The sequence below is a fragment of the Schistocerca gregaria genome, chromosome 10, assembly GCF_023897955.1.
Source record: "Schistocerca gregaria isolate iqSchGreg1 chromosome 10, iqSchGreg1.2, whole genome shotgun sequence".
Lineage (NCBI taxonomy): Eukaryota > Metazoa > Arthropoda > Insecta > Orthoptera > Acrididae > Schistocerca > Schistocerca gregaria.
In genome coordinates this window covers 190,224,986-190,244,985 of record NC_064929.1, presented here as the reverse complement: position 1 = coordinate 190,244,985, position 20,000 = coordinate 190,224,986, and the positions used below count along the sequence as shown (strand labels likewise).

At 41.3% G+C, this 20,000-nt stretch overlaps 1 protein-coding gene across 3 annotated transcripts in view; it reads left to right on the top strand.

Moving 5' to 3' along the window:
- The window catches only part of LOC126293652 (ectopic P granules protein 5 homolog), a 393,414-nt gene that overhangs the window by 124,723 nt on the left and 248,691 nt on the right, over nucleotides 1–20,000 (top strand). For all 3 annotated transcript variants that reach the window (XM_049986936.1, XM_049986934.1, XM_049986935.1), the window contains exons 12-14: nucleotides 2,450–2,590; nucleotides 9,295–9,621; nucleotides 14,916–15,319. In XM_049986936.1, coding sequence (XP_049842893.1) covers nucleotides 2,450–2,590; nucleotides 9,295–9,621; nucleotides 14,916–15,319 — 872 coding nt within the window. The remainder of the gene's footprint in view (nucleotides 1–2,449; nucleotides 2,591–9,294; nucleotides 9,622–14,915; nucleotides 15,320–20,000) is intronic.

Here is a 20,000-nt window from a genome sequence, read left to right as displayed (position 1 = left end):
ATTTGAGCATGCATGGAGGCTTTCCGACAGTCATTCTTTCCCCGAACGATACACGACTGAAACAGGAAAGGGAGGTAATGACAGTGCCCTCTGCCACACACCATTGGGTGGCTTGCGGAGTATAAACGTAGATGTAGATGTACCTCGGTAACATAAAGATAGCTATCCTTTACATGTGTATAAAGTACAATGCATGCCCACTCGTGTTACAAAAATTGGTGCATACGCTAGTGGATTAATATTCTCTCTCTCTCTCTCTCTCTCTCTCTCTCTCTCTCTCTCTCTCTCTCTCCCTCTCCCTCTCCCCCTCCCCCTCTGTTTATGGCTTCGACATGTATATCTAAACTATTGTTGTTAGTGATGGTTGGCTGTCACTTGTGATTCTTTTCGGTCACCTCCCCCTAGTTTGCCTCTGTAGCTCACTTGTCAGTGTCTCTGTCTGATATGCAGAGATGCAGAGTTCAATTCTTGGTACTACCAGAGATTTTTCCTTGGTAAACGGACTGTAGCAAGGTGCACTCAGCCTTGTGTGATGCTGACTGAGAAGTAATTGTTTGAGGTCTACAAATCTGACAACACCTGGGAGAGCAGTGTCCTGACACCATGCCACTCCATACCTAATCCAAATGACGCCATTGGCAGAGGAGACACAGAAGTCAGTCGGTCCCATTGGCTATCTGCATAAGAATGCCAAATTTAATATCTACACGGGCTTAATAATGCTGGTACACTACACTGTTGGCATGAGAACTTCACAGGCTGACAGTGGTACAATAACAAGTGGGAAACAGAACCTGTGAGAGTAAATGAAACTCACCGTGCAAATCAGTTTACGGGAAGCAGAGTCCAGAACTGTGAGGGGAGACGTGCATGGAAGTAAACTCATCACACTGATGGCACAGATGGCTATGACTGAACACTCGGCACGAGGTGTGAACTGGCATCCGCTGTGGCTGAACTTGGCAAAAGCACGTGCCCTCCAGCTTACTGCCTCCTGCATGTAAAAATATTTGTCAGCAGGTCTGCCCATAATACAAGTTGCGTGCACCCTCTGTGGCAGGTTTCCACACCCATTACCCATGCCGACTCACTTGCCTTCGTCAAGATGATAGCTGGTGGGGATACTAAACTGAACTTCGTTTTTTTCTTCATCATCCCCTTATCGGTCTCCTTCCTGTGATCCCCAAGGGGTCTAATCCTGAATCTTTTGCCAACGGAGATCACAACAGCGTTATTTTCAATTATGGGCCACATTTCTTATAGAAACACATTGTGTTTTTAGTACAGTGGTTACCCCATATCTTCTCCATTCTTATGCCATTTATTATTGCTGATACTTTTGCCTTTTAGTAGTAGTTTCCCACCTTGGGTACACGAGGATGCCCCAGACCTCTGTTCTCCGTCACCTACTTTGACAAGGTAGTTGGCAAAGTAGTGTGACTCCCTGTACTAGAAGTCTTTGGCTGCTATTGTTTATGATTTTTATTTAAAATTTAAACAGTGGCTGGGATTGTAGTATTTGAATGGTAGTCAAGAACAAAGACAATACCCCTAGACCACTGTCTCCCTTTCACACTTTGAGTCAGAGGGTTTCCATTGACTTGACTGTTGTTTCCTTTCTCAGTACCCATAGCATTGTGACTCATAACCTGTGATGATTTTGTTGAAAAAATTAAGATCACCATTGGATGACTCCTCCATTTCACAAAAGGCTCAAACATGCTGATCTCTTCCGCCCTCAGTGAGAAGTCTGGGTACAAATGTTACTGGTCACACTTTGCATTCCCAAAATGCTTTGTATTGTGCTCTGGCACAACTCAGATGAATCACAAAGTTTTTCGATTGTCCTTCACCAGTCTTCACTGATGAGATTACAGATTTTGCTAACATGTTCCTCGGTTCTAGCAATTGGAGGACAACTGGAGCTAGGTTTATCTTCAGTGGCCATTTTGTTCTTTCTAAACGAAGAAAGCCATTCATATGCTTGAGTTTTACTGAAAGCACCATCTCTTTATGCCATTTGCATCATCACAGCAGTGGTCTTGCCAAGTTAGAAACAAAACCTTACAGCTGCACATTCTCCAAGATGTGACGCCGGTCCGCAGATTCACTCAGGAGACAACCTACAATAGCTCCCTAGTGGCAGAGATTGGTACTACAGATACACATGTGTTATGATTATGGTTACTTTTGGATCTTTCCCCTCATGCATTTGTAAAAGTTTTTGTGTTAGCACTTCAGTGTAAACACATTTAGGACTTCTTGGCTTATTCAGCATCTATGAGTGCCACTTCACTTGGGATTCATACAAGAAACATTAGCTGAACAGTAGGTTTTGCAAATATGTATCATGTATTCTTGTGTTGTGACACATTCTATATTCTAGACTATCTCCTCATTGTAGAGTTACATAGCAAAAAGTACATCTGATCTAATCTAATCTGAACAGGTGGGTTTTTTGAGTGCTGCGACACGGGACCTTTGCAGCAAGACGGCGCGCTCGTTGCTCGCCGGCGTGACGGCGGAGTTCCCGGCTCTGCTCTCTGTGTTACTCGCCAACCTGCAGGACAACTTCGAGCGGGCTGGCAAGGTGAGTCTTGACAGAGGACATAATAGATGATTCCAGATTATATTAACACATTCCACATTTGCACACACACACTCTGTAAATGTCTGTGAAGGGTGTTGCAGAGGGTACAAATATGTTACTCAGTGTGCATTTTCATGTTCTTGCAGCACAATACCGACCCATAATATTTTGGGCATTCAGCCTGATAACAATAATTCTTCTCCTAATATTTCAGCCATATAGCTTTTAGTCGTCCTCAAAGTGAGCCGACAGACTGAAGCTAGTCACTGGTCATTGGAATGACAGGCCTGTACTTTGGCCTGAGATGGTACGTGTTAAGCACTGGAGTGCTGTTCGTGCATAATCCTAACTTGTTGATTTTCTTGTTGCCTCTGTTGATACGTTGGCTGCTGTTGATTCTGGTCAAGAACAAATGAAAACAAGTCCCTTTGTTAGAAAAGTTCGAGGACAGGTTTTTATATTTCTGTGTTCACAATACTAAAAGGAACAAGTGTTGTTGTTTTTCTGTTACCTGGTATGTGTGCATTCTCAGAATGATCTCTGACACATTTCCACGCAAACTCACTAGGTGGCAGGGCTGCGCTTAGCAACCCATTTTTTTTTGGGTTCTTGACACATTAGTTATAGTGACACAGTGGACGCTGACTGTGAGCAAAGAGTGAACGTGAGTTCTGCGTTAAGTTCGGGAGAATCCCTAGTGAAATGTGGACAATGATTAAGCAAGCATATGCAGAGGCATTTTCAAGAAGTCGTGTTTTCGAGTGGCACAGTAGGTTTTATGAAGGCAGAGATTCAATGCAAGACTGTTCCAGAGCTTGTCACCCATTTACAGCTCATACCGATGCAAATGTAGAGTCTGTAACGCAGTTATTGCAAGAAGACCATCATGTAACTGTGCATGCAATATTAGAACAACTTAATTTGAACTGTGCATGCAATATTAGAACAACTTAATTTGAATTGTGATATGTGTCATAAGATTTTATGTGGAGATTTATCGAAATGGGAACTTAATGTAAAACTCGTCCTTCATGTGCTAACAGGTGATCAGAAAGAGGAAAGCTGAAGTATTTCTGAACTACTCAATAAAGCCAGATGTGATCCCACAGTACTGTCAAAGATTGTTGCTGGGCATCAAAGTTGGTGCTACCAGTACGACTCTAACAAGAAGCATCAAAGTGCTTAATGTTGGAGTCTTGGATCACCAGCCTTGAAAAAAAGTCGAACGATGACTTTCGAGAACAAAAGTGTTGATCGCATTCTTTGATAGTATATGATTAGTTCACCATGAGTATTTTCCTCCAGGTGAAACAGCCAACCATACTTTTTAAGTCAAAGTCTTGAAATATTTATGACGAGCAGTTCAGTTTCGCCACCCTGATTTGTGGCATTCTGGTTCGCAGTGAATGACAATGCAAGATTCTTACTGCTTTATGTATTACTGAGTATCTGGCCAGACATTCTGTTATTGTCATACTACAGCTGCTGTATTCACCTGGCTTCTTGCCTTGTGATTTTTTCTTGATTCTCGGAGTGAAAAGGCTACTGAAAGGAAAGCTTCATCTAAATGTTGCAGACATCACAGTGGGCTGTGACAAATGAGCATACAGGCATTGCAGTTGAAAAGTTCCTTGCTAAATTAAAGACCTGTATATAGATAACTGAGTGGACTAATTTTATAGGAGCTAGTATCATTACTTGGTAAGTGCATAAAAAAAACCTCCTGTCCAGTAACTTCCCCGACAAAGGCAGTATTTGCTAGCAAGTTAGGAGTTAGTAATTCTGAAGCAGGGCGACCTGGCAGGGTGATATTGCATGATGCCTAGGTCCTCCACTTCTTCTTCTTCTTCTTCTTCTTCTTCTTCTTCTTCTGGTTGAATGTCCAATTTGAAGTGGAATAGCCATCCCAGTATTTTAAAGTGAACAGTGGAACAGTGTTGATGTGTCTCAGGTCTTCCTATGGGACAATGACGTGCAACACAAATAGTTGGTCCCGGGTGAAAAGACATGGGGTTTATGGGAGAGGGGAGGTTTACATTTGTCAGGAGGAGCAAAAAGGTAGGGATTGTGAATGTGAGGGTAGGTGTTCTATTGGGCAGACAAGGAGATCTTATACAGTGTCACCATCCCACTGTACCCATCTGGGATGCGCACAATCTGATGTCGGCACTGAAACATGTACTTGAGTGGCTTTGATGATGCTGCTGACACCTGGACACAGATGGTTTCGTGAGTGGTCTGCTGTGTAGCCACTGACTCCTCTGGGGAGAGGGTGGCTAAGGCAGCTTTTTCTTCTTCTTCGTCATCATCTGGTGCCAACTCCATGGCTTCCTGCACTTCCTGCATCTCTGCAGTGGCCATGGAGGCAACTGTCTGCATGGTGGTGTCCACCTTCACCCTCTGTCCCGTGGAAGAGTAGATGGTGTGGAGGAGTCTGTCTCTCCTTGGTGACCTTCAGCTTCTCCAATAGCTGCTACAGCTGGAGGTGGACTTCTTTGACTTATGCCTTTGAGACAGCCCTTTTGCCGCCACAGTGGCTTTGAGGGCAGCCACTGTCTCTTCGGTGGCAGTATACGGCATAGTGTACCATCACCATTGCTTGCATCAGTGGCTACGTTTTGTGGCAGCACTACTTGCTTCCACCTTTTGGGTAGGGGAGGTGGGGATGGCTGTTGGCGCAACTCTCTCTGATCCACTAGTAGCCACCACATCTCTACTGGCGGTCTCGCAGATGGCCCATCTTCTTCACTTTTTCTTCTTTTCGCGGCTCCAGTTCTCGATGTAGCTGTAGCCACAGTAATTAACCGTGTGCGTACCACCACATTTGACACATGTCAGTGCGATGTTGCATGGCTTAGTACAGCCGCATGTGCCGTTCACTTGCATGCGCTTCATACACACCATGTTGTCTTTGCAGTAAGTGGCGACATAACCATACTTCTGGGAGCGGTAGCACTGCTCCTCCGTCTTCTTGTCGCGGTCTATCATTCTGGCTAACTGGAGCACCTTGACTACAAGGTACTCCAAGATGGCGGCAGGCGAGTGGGCTTCCCCTCAACTCTGCCACCCTTTCTGAGGCCATACATGTTCGGCAGTGTTGGTGAGCGAGAAGAGTCACAGCAACAGTGCGATCCACAGTGAGTTGAGCAGCAGAATGCGGCAAGTACCAGTGACGTTGATGGGTGGCAGAGAAGTGTGCATAAACTGGATCTGTGGATATGTAGTCAATCTGTGCTGGGGTATTGAAGCATTGTTATGAGGTACATTGTAGTGACGTCTGTGGAACTTTATTAAAGCATTACAGTGCAGCTCATAATGATACCTCAGTATGCCGACACTGATCATCTGCATAGCCACAGATTTGACTTTATGCACACTTCTTTGCTGCCAATCATCGTTTTGGGTTTCTGTAGCTACATGAGCAGTGACACAGTACAAGAGTTGTAAAGGATGTAGCAAGTGTTGTAACTTCAGTCTGTTGGCTCACTCTGAAGATGGCCAAAATGTATACATACAAAATATTATGTGAAGCAATAATGTTGAAGCGGTTGCTACCCTGAAGTGTAGTGAATCAAAATACCACATGCTATGGTTTCTTCTCATTCTGCTACTGTATGGAGTATGGGAAAAATGACCGCTTAAATACCTATTTACATGCTGTAATTAGTCCAAACTTATCTTCAGAGTCACTATGGGAATGAGATGTAGGGTAGAAGAATATCTTTACAGTTTTCACTCAACCCTCCCTAATTTGACACATTTCTGTGGAGTGATGTGCTTGACACACTGGGGTGGAATACACACCACTGACAATAATTGGTATAACAAAAAATGTAGTGAAGATTTTTACTTGAAAATACTTTTATTACTTCTCAAAAACTTACTTTTTGAACTTCTATGGATCACATTACTAAAACATGAGATTACAAATTCAAATATCAAAATAATTGATTAAAACACCTATTTTTAAAAGAATTTTAACTTTTTATGATTTCATATAAATTTCTAAAAATTTAACTGAGTTTGCTCAAGATATAATTCTACAAGGAAAAAATTAGTGCATTACTGAACAATCTAAAAAAAGACACTCTGGAAATAAAAAGAAGGAATATCTTGAAAAAGTGAAAATTCTGATATTATCCAAATAAGTAAAGTTTTTATTGTTTAAACCTAATTTCATATGATTTTGACTAGAAAATAGAGGAAACATGTTCATAACAATGAAATGAAAGAATTTCAATCAAATTTACCTGTCTGTAACATAAGTAGCTGTACCAGATAACTTAGCTGTGCTCATTGCAAACTGGATGGTGGTAGCATGGGCAGCCTTTGTTGCTTTTTCTGTCCCCTTTCCTATTGCAAAGGACACTTCGCATCAGATTTGGCAGGTTAGTGTGCCCAGGATTTTGATCAGCAACAAGATCTTTTTTTGGAATTCCAACATGTTGCACCTATTGTGTTGTACGAGCGTACTTACAGCGTACCTCACCGTTGTGTACAGCAGTACGACACCGAGACGTAAATTCTCTAAGTAATAGATTGCCATCAAGTTTGCAGATTATACACCAGCTAATTATTTGGATAAAATATTATCTATTGCACAAAAAAATTTGACATGATAAAACATACTACACTCATTTTACTATTCACGGTTACTCCAAAATATACTTGAAGTAAGGCATTTAAATTTCACACACTCAGCCTTACTTGTCACATGGGGGTAGACAACCCCAGTCGATTGTGTATGGCTGCCATAGACGGTTTGAAGCTTCCAGTGTGATGCTCTGGTTTTAGTTTAGGTGGTAGTATCAAAGTCTTAGCAGATGACACCATAGACCCAATATTCTCAGGTTTACATACTTAACAAAATGTGGGCTTAGGGTATGCTAAACCTCAGTATGTCAAACAAGGGTTAATACTGATTTTTGAAACTTTGTAAGTATCCTTTATTGGCATCTGTCTTAAAGCGTATGTCAGTTCAAGTTTTTTCATTTCTGTGAAACTCTTCGATGAGTCATACGAAAAAGGGACAATTGATGCTACCCTTCTCTGTATCCTTTCAGTATCCTCTGCTAGATCTATTTGGTATGGGTCCTAGACTTCTGTCTGTCTGTTACAAACCCTTTTCCTCAGGTACATATCAAGTTGAAATTTATGTCACATAGGAAGGTCCAACGTCTCTTGGTCGTGTAATAAATGTAAGCTTCTAAGTCAATACAATGAAAAGATACGGCCATTTATCTCACATATTTTGTTACTTCCAAACTTTCTCATCAAAACCTATAGGTCCCATTGACCTAGAATCGTGAAATTTGACTTTAAGCAAACAATCACATACATAATTATTAATTTATCGATTATCAACTGCAGTTTGGAAATTAACACACTGCTTGTGACTTTTGCAAAGTTTTCATCCGTATATGAATCCCTAAACAGTATTTCATGTTTCCTGAAAAATTTGATATATGCAGAAGGTGAGGTATTAGGCAATGCAAATTCATTAACACATATTTGGTCATTAACAGGTGGCGAGGGTACAGAAAATCGTGGTAAATTTCCTAGAATTTGAAATCTGATGAATTATGTGGATTCTAAATGAGAAGATGAACCCTAATCTTCCCTTCACTTGAAATGTCTGGCCGTGGTTGACATATAAAACTTTCTCCTCATATTTCATCACCGACTACATAAAGCAGTGATCAGGAACAGTAATTTGAGTGAGTGCTGAATATAGTGGCAGTGTAGAGGGCACAACAGTCCATTACCTATGTTAACGTCAACATTCTCGATTGAAAGTAATCGGTTGTCATTCGTACAGTTCAACATTGACACCCAAATTGTATCTAATTTAACGCCTTCCTCATTTCTGTCAAATTATTACATTGTTTATAAATCTCAATAGCCTCTCTTTCCATGTGCACATTTTTGATATGATAGTTGCCTCACTGAAATTTATTTCATAATCACCCTCTTGGTGAACATGTTCCATTATGGCCAATTTATCCATATGTCTCAGGCAGCAATTCCTCTCGGGTTCACACTTCTTTTCATGGTACCAGTATAAACGAGACCACAACTACAAGGAATTGTATATGCACTTGGCATAGCCAAAGGATGTCTTACATCTTTTGCTGGACTTAGACGTACTTTTATCTTCCTGGTAGGTCTGAAGACTGTTTCCACACCATCTCTGCACATCGCTTTTCCAGTGCTATCTGTAATATAACTAATGAATGGAGGGAAAACTTTCCCCTTGGGCAGCCATTGTTCGTCGTTGATGCTGATTCTCTTGAATCTCATCCTTAAAAATAAGTTTGTTCCAGAATTTTGTATTCCCTGTCTACCAAAATTTTAATCACACCTCTTTTTTTGTCTGGGCTCGTGATTAGCATCTTTATGAAGGCAACAGTCAGTAAGTGTGGCTTTTTTTGTATACCCAGTGGTCCGACTGTCCCGTCCCGTCACTTGATGGCAGATGCATCCAGAAAATTCAGTTGGCCATTGTTCTCAATCTCGGTAATAAATTGGATTTTCAACTGTCTAGATGTATCAGGAAGGTGTCCAGCTTCTCTGCACCGTGTTTCTGTACTACGGAAGTATCATCATTGTAGCAGAACCACCCACCTGCTGGGCGAAGTAGGTACCCGCCGAGAAAGCTTACACTGTGTGATTAATCTTCCCTGTCTCTGCTGTCCTCCTGGCAGATGAGCCTGTACCTGTTCCGGGAGCTGCCGCTGCGCCAGTGGCGACCAGGAGACGCCGATCTGTCGTTGCTGTCGGAGTGGCTGCTGCACCGCCCTCTTGCCACTCCCGAAAACCAGCTGGCCCGTCTTGTGCTCGCCGGTCTCGACTGGGGGCTGGCGCCGGGCGGCCGCGAGCTGGTGCTGCCCCTGGAGGTGCACAGGCGTGCTGCCTCACTTGTCGTCGAGGCCTGCGATCGGCACGAGGCTCGGGCGGGCCCTCCTTCCGGGGGTACCGTCGGAGCCGTTGTGGGTGGGGGCGCCGCCGTCATAGCCGAAGGCGTCAAACAGGTCAGTGCTGGGAGTCATTGGGCACACTGTGCTCAGGGCTTCATGTCTGCATTTGCTAGCTCTCTCTGTGGATAGTGACTCAGTTTGGAGCAGCAAATGGATAACTTAACTGTCATAGGTTGGAGTGCAGCTACCTTAACTGAGGGCACTGAGCAGATTATGTGTGAATACGTGATTTGATCAGAAAGTAACAGGAATTTTTTAATTTCACAGGCTTTTTATACATCTGATTTTCAATTTTTTTTATCTCCTTGGTTCACGTGATCCTAATGCAAGTTTACATTTTCAGCTGTTTTGAGTATTTAGTTTATTGCTGATGGTCAAGAGGTTGTATGCATTTTCAAGTGCTCGGCAAGTTTTTACTTTCGAAAAAGGTGCATCAAAGAATTTGCATTAAAGTATGCTTGAAAAATGAAACAAAGTTCAGCACAGTAGTCAAAATGTTTACATGTCTGCTGTAAGTAAGACAAGAGTTTATGGAGGGTATAAACATTTCAAAGAGGTTCGAGATGATGTGGAAGACGATGACTGCCCTGGACGGCCTAGTATGTCAATACTGACAAAAATGTGAAGGATGTAATGAAAATGTTTCTTCAAAATCGTTGAATAATTGTCAGAGAGAATTCTGATACTGTAAGCATGTGCCAAGCAATTTTTTTTCGGATCTTTAGGGCATGAAAAGTGTAGCAGCAAAGTTTGTTCCAAAATTGTTGAATTTTGGCCAGAGGTAGACATTGCTCAGGAATGGCTGAATTAAGTAGACAACAATCCAGATCTTGTACAGATGGTTGTTAACAGGTGATGACACATGGATACATGGGTGTGGTGTCGAAACCAAGGCCCAGTTGTCCTAATGGGAACTGCCTAAAGAGTCAAAACTGAGGAAAAAATGGACAAGTTCGATCACATGTGAAGGTTTTTCTCAATGTTTACTTTGATTACAATGAGGCAGTGCCTCGTGAGTTCCTGCCATATGGTTATAATTGTCATGCAGTCAGTAAGGAGTACTACTTGTAAGTTATGTGCCATTTTTTTTAAGCAATCTAAAGAAAACAACCAGAATTGTAGCAAAATCGTCCATGGAAATTGCATCATGATAATGCTCCCACTCACCTTTATGTTGCCTCAGCCACGGTGTTCACTGGACATGGCTCCCCTTTGACTTCTCCGAGGCTGAAGAGAACCCTCAAAGGATATCATTTTGCCACCATTAATTAAATAAAAACAGAATCACCAAAGGAGCTGAACACCATAACAAAAAGTGAGTTTCAGAAGTGCTTTCAAATTTGGAAAAAGCACTGGTTCAAATGGTTCAAATGGCTCTGAGCACTATGGGACTTAACTGCTGTGGTCATTAGTCCCCTAGAACTTAGAACTACTTAAACCTAACTAACCTAAGGACATCACACACATCCATGCCCGAGGCAGGATTCGAACCTGCGACCGTAGCAGTCGCGCGGTTCCGGACTGAGCGCCTTAACCGCTAGACCACCGCGGCCGGCGAAAAAGCACTGGCACAAGTGTGTTATACCTGAGGGAGGTTACTTTCAAGGGGACAAAGTTGATACCAATGAATAAAATCTTGAAGAGAATCAAAGGTTCCTATTATTTTTTGATTATACCTCATGTATGACTCATCACTATGAAAGTTTTTCATACACTTGCTTTTTGCCTGTCGGTTCCCAAATCCGGTTTTCATACTTTGGATCCAAAGCGTTTCAAATTATTCTTATTTCTTTCTTCTTCATATTATTCAGCTTTTTGGCTGTGTTCACGATTAGTCATTCTGGCACATAAAGAAGCCCAATTTTACTGCCACATTGTAATGCCCCCATTTTGTGTTAATGAATAATTAATAAATTTAGCATTGGAGGGCAGCGTGGAGGATAAAAGTCGTAGAGTGAGACCAAGAGATGAATACACTAAGCAGATTCAGAAGGATGTAGGTTGCAGTAGGTACTGGGAGATGAAGAAGCTTGCACAGGATAGAGTAGCATGGAGAGCTGCATCAAACCAGTCTCAGGACTGAAGACAACAACAACAACAACAACATGTATGAATCCTTTGTTACGTGGAATGCTATTTCCATTTTTATAGTTCTGTTTATGTTAGATGCTTTGTTGAGACCATTTAGCTGGATTATTTCTTGCAAGTATTTAAATTCTGAAATTTTCTTTATTTTTCTGTGCTTTCAGTCCATATAGTTTGGCGCATCTATAGCATTAGTTATGTTACAGTTTTTTCAAACAAAATTTTTGATCTAGGTGTTTTTTTTCCCCTACCTCTTGGAGAATGTTTATATTTTGCCTCTTGTAGGTTCTCTGTTGAGATAGCTAAATCATCAGTGAAAGCTAAGCAGGGAATTTCAAGGTTCTCTTTCTTCCAAGGTTAACATTATTATTAACTTGTTTTTTGTTATTTTTTCTCCAGTTGTGTACCACTTTTGCCGAAATGCAATCCAGTAATAATGGGGAGAGTCCACCCCCTGTCTCATGAATGCTTTAGTTTCAAAAAGGTATTGATATTTCATGCAAAATTTTAGTTTTGCAAACTGTATGAGTCAGAGTTTGGCCAATAGTATTTTGGCAACACAGAAATAGGTGTGTGTGTGTGTGTGTGTGTGTGTGTGTGCGTGTGTGTGTGTGTGTGTGTGTGTCAGGGGGCAGGGGGAGGGGGGTGTTCTGCATTATTTGTGTGTTCAGTGTCCAGGAAATTGTTATTTGTTGCCTGACATTTGGAGAAATATACATTTCTTTAAAAACAGTCAGCAGTGCAGTAAAAAGATGCAGGAACTATTGTGACACCACCAACCAGAGGAATCTTCACCACAATCAGACATCACTTGTGCAGAATTATGTAATTTTAAATGTTAGCACCCAGCTGAAGATGATTATCTTTGTGGTTGCCTATGGAACTGTGATTGTATCTGTGTGTATACTTGTTCTTCTGATGCAAATTCATGGCCACAAATGTCTTTCTTCGGGGCTCCAAAGATAAAGAAATCACATCGGGAGAGATCAGGACTGTTTGGAAGATGTGTAAGGGCTTCCATCATGTAATAGAAACAACCCTGTCAATGTGTGGGCAGGCCAGCAGAAGTGCATACTCTGTAGTGACTAATCACTTCTACCAGCTATCACCATTGGGGTGCTGTACTTTCACTCTGTGTTATAGGACAGCAGCAACTATTTCTCTAACAGGCACTCTGATTACCTATGGCATACAAAAGGATTTTTGTCCACGGCAAGAATCAGTTCTAGTGAGATTTATTGAAAAACATTCTCCCTTGAAGAGGATGGTAGGTGGACTGCTAAAATATTGTGACAAGATGGCAGTATAATTTGGCTGATGACACGACATGATTGTAATCAATGACTGACTGAGGTTAGATCACAGCTGGAAGCACAATCTCAAGGTAAATCTGCTGACCAGTTATAAGCAGTCTTTTATCTGAAATTGACTGAAGTGATTTGAGGTAGTGTTGTCGAGTTGGACTTTTTTGAAGTTGTAAAAAGTTGTGGAAGAGACACATACCTTCAAGCAAAATGTCTAGTCTTTTTTTTTTTCCCCAGGACACTGCCTTTAAATGTTCACTGTAAGCAAAAATACTTGGTCAGTTTCTGAGCTGCCTTTATTTTATCAATAACTAATGACACAAAGTGAAATGTAATGGTAAGCTGTAAATTAGTAAAGACAACTGCAATAACTTATTGCCATTAGGCATTAGGGAGGAAATTGAAAATCATCAGATATTCAAAATCACATGTAGAGCTTATTTTCTTGCTGAAAGGAATGTCTTGTGGAACACACAGCGTTTCATCAACTAAGCCTTGATACGAGAAGTACTGTCCGACACAAGGGGTATGTCACAAACAATAAACATTGTATTGTGACAGCATTACTGTCTCATCCACATGGAAAATCAATGCCGAGTCAGCTACGTGATGGTGTTTCTGCAATGACAGTAAGTAAGGAACAACAGTGGACCTAATATTGCACCTTGTGGATGTCCAGTATTGGTTTCTCCTCCCACACCTCTGCCCCAGTTGAATAAGTATTAACTTTCTGAGTTCTTTACATTAAGTATTATGTGAGCCATTTGTTAATTATACCATTAATTCCACACAACTTCAATTTCTGAAACAAAATAGCGAGATCCACACAATAGAAAGAAATAAGACTTCAAAACACAATGAACATTGTCAGGGTGGAGATGACGGCATTAATATAGTTTATGAAATAATTTTTTGTTTAATTTAAAATTGTTTTAATGCTTTGACTACAAATGTTTTTTCTTAAACTATTAAAGCATGAAAACTAGTTTCGTTTGTTTTCTACAACTATTTCCAGATTGTGCAAACTGTAAAGGAGGAGTGAATATGCAGCAAAAACTGTCGTCATTAGCTGTAATCATGCAGTTACATGCTGACAAGACTAAGTCATTATGTAGTTACAAACATCCTGGTGAACGAGCCAATTTGTAAGCCATAATCTGACAAGATGATGGTAGAAAGGAAGGCAAATGGCCAGTTGCATTGGTAAAAATAGCATCATAAAACCTATTATTTGCAATTGTACACCAGCTACTATAGTGAGAACAGTATATACATCAGTAATCAGAATTGTAAAGATGTTCCATAGGAGCGAACCCAGCTTGTCGTATAAAAGTTGCACAAGTTGAAGTGTATAAGTGAAACATCAGAAGCCCAACCAGTTTGGAGTGACATGTCAAAACTAAGTTAGTTTTGTTAGATTTTACACATTATACCAGACAGATTTTGGACTTAACGACATTTCACTTGTACTCTTCAGCTAGTGCAAATTTAATTAAGATGAGTATTTGATACACCAAGCTGGATCACTACTATGGAACACCTGACAATTCTTGTTACTGTTTCATATACTGTCTCACTATAATACCTGCTGTACAATTGCTTTTGGAGCTATTTTTACTAATGCAACTGGCCATTTGCCTTCCTTATCACCATCACCTTGAGAGATTGTGGTTTACAACCTGGCTCATTCACCATGATGTTTGGGACTACATAATGATTTAGTCTTGTTGGCTCACTATACGAATGCCTGTAACTGCATGACTACAGCTAATGATAATAGTTTTTACTGCACATTCACCACTTTTTTTACTGTTTGGATGGTCTGAAGATGGTTTTAGAATGCCACTGTAACTAGGTATAGTGGTTTAATTGTTTGACAAAACAATTTGTGGTCTAGGCGTTAAGAATTTATAAAATTACTTTTTTTATTTTGTAAAGCAGTGAGTTTTCTTGGGACAGGTGTCCAGCTTGGTGGTGCAGCGGACACCCCCCCAGTCGCACGAGCATGCGCTTTCGCTGTGGGCTTGGGAGATGCTGGCACGGCTCCGCCTACATGCCCTCGACCAGCCGCGCCACGCCGTGTGGACCGCGATGGCAGACCCTGCCTCCGCCGCACCGCCCCGCGGTGCAGACGACGATGCGGCACCCGGCGGCCCACCATCGCGGCATCCGGTGGCACTGCTGGCGTCGGTGCTGGGGTCGGGCTGGGGCCACAGCCCACCGCTGGTCGCCGAGAGGGGGCTGCCAGCACTGCACGCCCTCGCCGCCATCCACGGACGCTACGAGCAGGTGGCCGCTGCCCTCGAGCTCGTCATTCCGCTCATGCTCGACTGTGCAGACAGCGTGCTGCTCAAGAGCGACAGGTGACACAGCTGAGCATATGATGCATTTGCTGCTTTATTTTGGTGTATGTTATATAGCCCTCTATACGCATTTTGGTCCCATTCGTATCAGATTGAAATGTAGCACGAGTATCTTAGGAGTCAGATTTAAATGGGCTCAAAGTGAGGAAAACTGCAGACATAAAATTGTCTGGTGTGAAATATTTTGCATGAACTGTCAAGTCCCTGGCTTGGTTTTCACCCAAGGATCTAGTGACATTGTCGAAAAATGGTTAGTTTCTTATAGCGTTGCTAATTTGTGAGATTAATCACAAAGAAGGTAGAATTATCAGGAGCGCCCTAGGAAAGTGTGATAGGACCGTTATTATTTTCTATATACATAAATGATCTGGTGGGCAGGGTGAGTGACAATCTGCTGTTGTTTGATGATGGTGTCATAGTATACGGGAAGGTGTCAAAGTTTAGTGACTGTAGGAGCATACAAGGTGATTTAGACAAAATTTCTAGTGTGTGTGACAAATGGCAGCTAGATATTAATGTAGAAAAATGGAAGTTAACGTAGATGGGTAGGAAAAACCAACCTGTAATGTTTCTATACAGTGTTGCTAGTGTCCTGCTTGACACAGTCAAGTCATTTAAATGTCTGTGTGTAGCGTTGCAAAGCGATATGAGGTGGAACGAGCATGTGAAAGCTGTGGTAGGGAAGGTGAATGGTAAACTTTGGTTTATTGGGAAAATTGTAGGGAAGAGTGCTTCACCTGTAGAGGAGAGTGCATATAGGATGCTGGTGCAACCTATTCTTGTGTACTGGAATCTGTACCAGGTCAGATTGAAGGAAGACATCGAAACAATTCAGAGTTAGGCTGCTAGATTGGTTACCAGTAGGTTTGATCAACACATAGATATTACAGAGATGCTTTGAGAACTCAAATGAAAATCCCTGCAGGCAAGGTGGCTGTCTTTTCAAGGATCACTATTGAAAAAATTTAGAGAACCGGTATTTGAAGCTGCTGCAGAACTATTCTACTGCCACCAACATACATTATGCACAAGGACCACAAAGATAAGATGCGAGAAATTAGGCCTCATACAGAAGCAAATAGACATTTCAGCCATTGAATAGGTACCATCAATGCACTGAAACTGTCATATATAGGCTTGTCTGTCTTTTGACTTCACGTCTTATTTTAAAACTTTTGGATGTACGTTGCACGTCCTCACTTAGAATCTGGCAGCTTATGTCCGGCTGGCCGGTGTGGCCGTGCGGTTCTAGGCGCTTCAGTCTGGAACCGCGTGACCGCTATGGTCGCAGGTTCGAATCCTGCCTCGGGCATGGATGTGTCTGATGTCCTTAGGTTAGTTAGGTTTAAGTAGTTCTAAGTTCTAGGGGACTGATGACCTCAGATGTTACGTCCCATAGTGCTCATAGCCATTTGAACCATTTGGGCATATGTCCTGAAACCTGTGGGGGTGAAGAGTTTGATGGGCGTATATCACTTGATTTAAATGTACTGAATGTAGTTATTCAGTAGCTGAAATCTAGCTCTGCAATGAAAATACAGATTGGATTTGTGACAGTGATGAACTCCTTTTCCTTTTTCATTGATCTTTCACTTTTAAGTGCTTTCTTGGCATAGCCATGAGCTACATCTTAGTTTAATGTGTAACTGTCACATGCTGACTTGGTAACATGCCTAGCAAGGTTTACTAACTTACACACAGTACACTTTCCTTAGCACCTGGACGAGCTGCAGGAATGTTTCCACCCACCAAGTCAAGTTGTAAACACGCCCTGGGGCCTCTCGCATGCCTTGGGGTTGACAGTCTCAATCTCTGCCATCTAAGCCTGTCTGCAGTTCAGTTTTTTGTGTTTCCTATTAACGTACATCCTGCAGCTGGCCTTGTCTCCAGGATATTAAACTGTTCAATGTATCGCTGTTTCTCCCTTGACGTGGTGCTACCATCACTTGATAAAATTTGATTAGTTTACCTGCCATTTTTTGGCTCCGTTTTCATAATGATGACCTTTTTTTAAAAACATACATATCTGTTTGCTTAACACTCAGTCAATGCTTTAATTGTCTGTTTGAATCCTTATGTTAATCATTTTATATGGTTTCATAAAGTTCAGTGCATGCTTCCACTCCTGCTGTTGCATACTTAATTAAGGTTCTACGTACACTAGCTCTCTCGTTTTGTAAATAGGCATGATTAATGCTCTTCATGTCACCAGTATGTTGGTTGACTTTCATCACATAAACTATGTACAATTTGTAATTTGACAATTTGTCATTTGCTAGTCATTGCACATATCATGCATTTTTTGTGATGCGGGACTGGGTATTGATTTTGTAACAAAGGTATGTTGTGGTTTGGAAGCTTAGCTATTTTACATTAATTTGAACAAAGCTGTTACACTACTTTTGTTCAGTTAGTATGGGTTTTTAATGTACTTGTTTTGCATATGTATTTTTTGCCAGTTGTTTGTAGGACATTACCATCTGATTCTTACTTTATTGTTGGCTTACCAATGATTTGAGACTACTTTAATTTTGAGGATGACAGTTTAAACTGTTCAGACTGGTAAAATAAACCAAAGAGAGATTGTTTTGGGCAGCTGACAACTGACTTTTTATCTTTGTTGCTATTCCTAACATCCAACTTTTACATTTCACTCAGATAGAAATTCTTCTACAGAATAGAAGTGGTTGTCAAGGGGAAAACATTTCAGTTTGTCTTCAAACTTTGCTGTCTGTCTGGCATTTCATGTCATTGGGTAAACAATCAAAAATTTTGGTGGTAGCATTGTGTACTGCTTTTAGGCCAAACAAAAGTCAGCCTAAATGTGAAATAATAAAAGCTTTTTTTGGGGGGAGGGGGTATTGAAATTATGCACATCATTGTTTCCTTTGAACTACCGTGGATTATTTACAACACTTCATGAAGCAATGTATATAATGTGAATTGGTTGTCAGAATGCCCAATTCTTTAAACATAGGTCTACAAGATGATTGTGGGTGAGCTCTACATATTATTCTTACAGCATGTTTTTGAGCAATGATCACTTTCTAACTTAAATTGAGTTCTGCTGGAACATTATTCCATATGACATTATTGATTGAAAATGTGCAGAATATGCCAACTTACTGATTTGTCACTTCATAAGATCTGCAATGGTTTGAATTGCAAAAATGGCTGAACTAAGTTGTTTTAGGAGTTCCAAAATGTGTTTATTCTCATTTAAATTCTTGTCAGTATTGGCACCTAAGAATTTTGAATTTTCTATACTAGTTGTTTCCTCATCATGTGTCACACTTATCATTGGTGTAGTGCATGTGGACCTGAGTAAGTTTTGTCTTCATGGGAGCATGAGAAATAACAATAAAATTTTGTAGGTTTTGTCAACATTATTGATAGAAGTTACGTATTCAGCCTCCTGGCCGACTGACGATTCTATATTTTGAAGGCTGACTATCATGCTCAGAGTGGTGCTTTCAGTGAGCTCATTGTGTGGATGCAAATGAGGTTGTGAGCAGTTGCTATCGTCACTGCCACTTACCACTGAGTTTGAGTCCTTGTGCTCACGACAGGTTAATTTCCAGCAACAACCATTATTGTTTGGTTTTGAGGACTAATAGATAATTTTAATCTGTTGTTACAGAAGTTTCTTTGTGTTCAATAAGAGTTGAAAGCCTCAAAGTGAGGTTTACCATGTCCGGATAAATGCAAAGGATTAGAGACTAACGCATGTTGTCCTCTTGTTACATATGTGTACTAGTGGTAATAATTGTTTTCTAGTGTTTACACAAATGTCTCTGACAACATGATTTTTTTCCTGATATGTGACTTAATGGTGGATAGGCATAGTTATAAAGTGTTGTGGCTTTTGGCGGGTTACTGACACCATTGCTGTGTGCACTTGGTCCTGTTTAAGGCCAACTCATTTGTAGTGTGTCTTCCTCTTTTCACTTCATCGAGCATTTTTATTCTTTTGCTTCATATTTCCTTCTGACCTCCCACTGTACCTTCGACAGCAGTCGTCATAATTCCTTTTTATCACAGTAAATATCTCACTTACTCTTCTTTCCCCTTTCTTTTTTTCTTTTTTCTTTCCTTTTTTTACATGTTTGGGAGAGTTCTATGTTCCTTTACACTTTCAAGTACTTTACTGTTCTTCACTTTATCCGCCCATTTTCTTTTCTCCATTCTCCTCCAGAACCAAAACTCAATTGCTTGTAGTTGTGTTTGGCAGGAGAGCCAACACCCTGTTACTACGGGAGGCCGAAAGGCACGCGTTTTAGCTCACGCAGGCCGGCGTGAGGTCTGGAACAGGACAAGGAAATTAGACTTCAGAAAAACGGACGTAGCTGGTGGAATACTTAACTTTAATCCGTTAATGACGAATGTTGGTTTTGACGGTACATATTTCTCAATATCAATAGAAACTGATAATGGCGCCTTGCTAGGTCGTAGCAAATAACGTAGCTGAAGGCTATGCTAACTATCGTCTTGGCAAATGAGAGCGAATTTTGTCAGTGAACCATCGCTAGCAAAGTCGGCTGTACAACTGGGCGAGTGCTAGGAAGTCTCTCTAGACCTGTCATATGGTGGCACTCAGTCTGCAATCACTGATAGTGGCGACACGCGGGTCCGACGTATACTACCGGACCGCGGCTGATTTAAAGGCTACCACCTAGCAAGT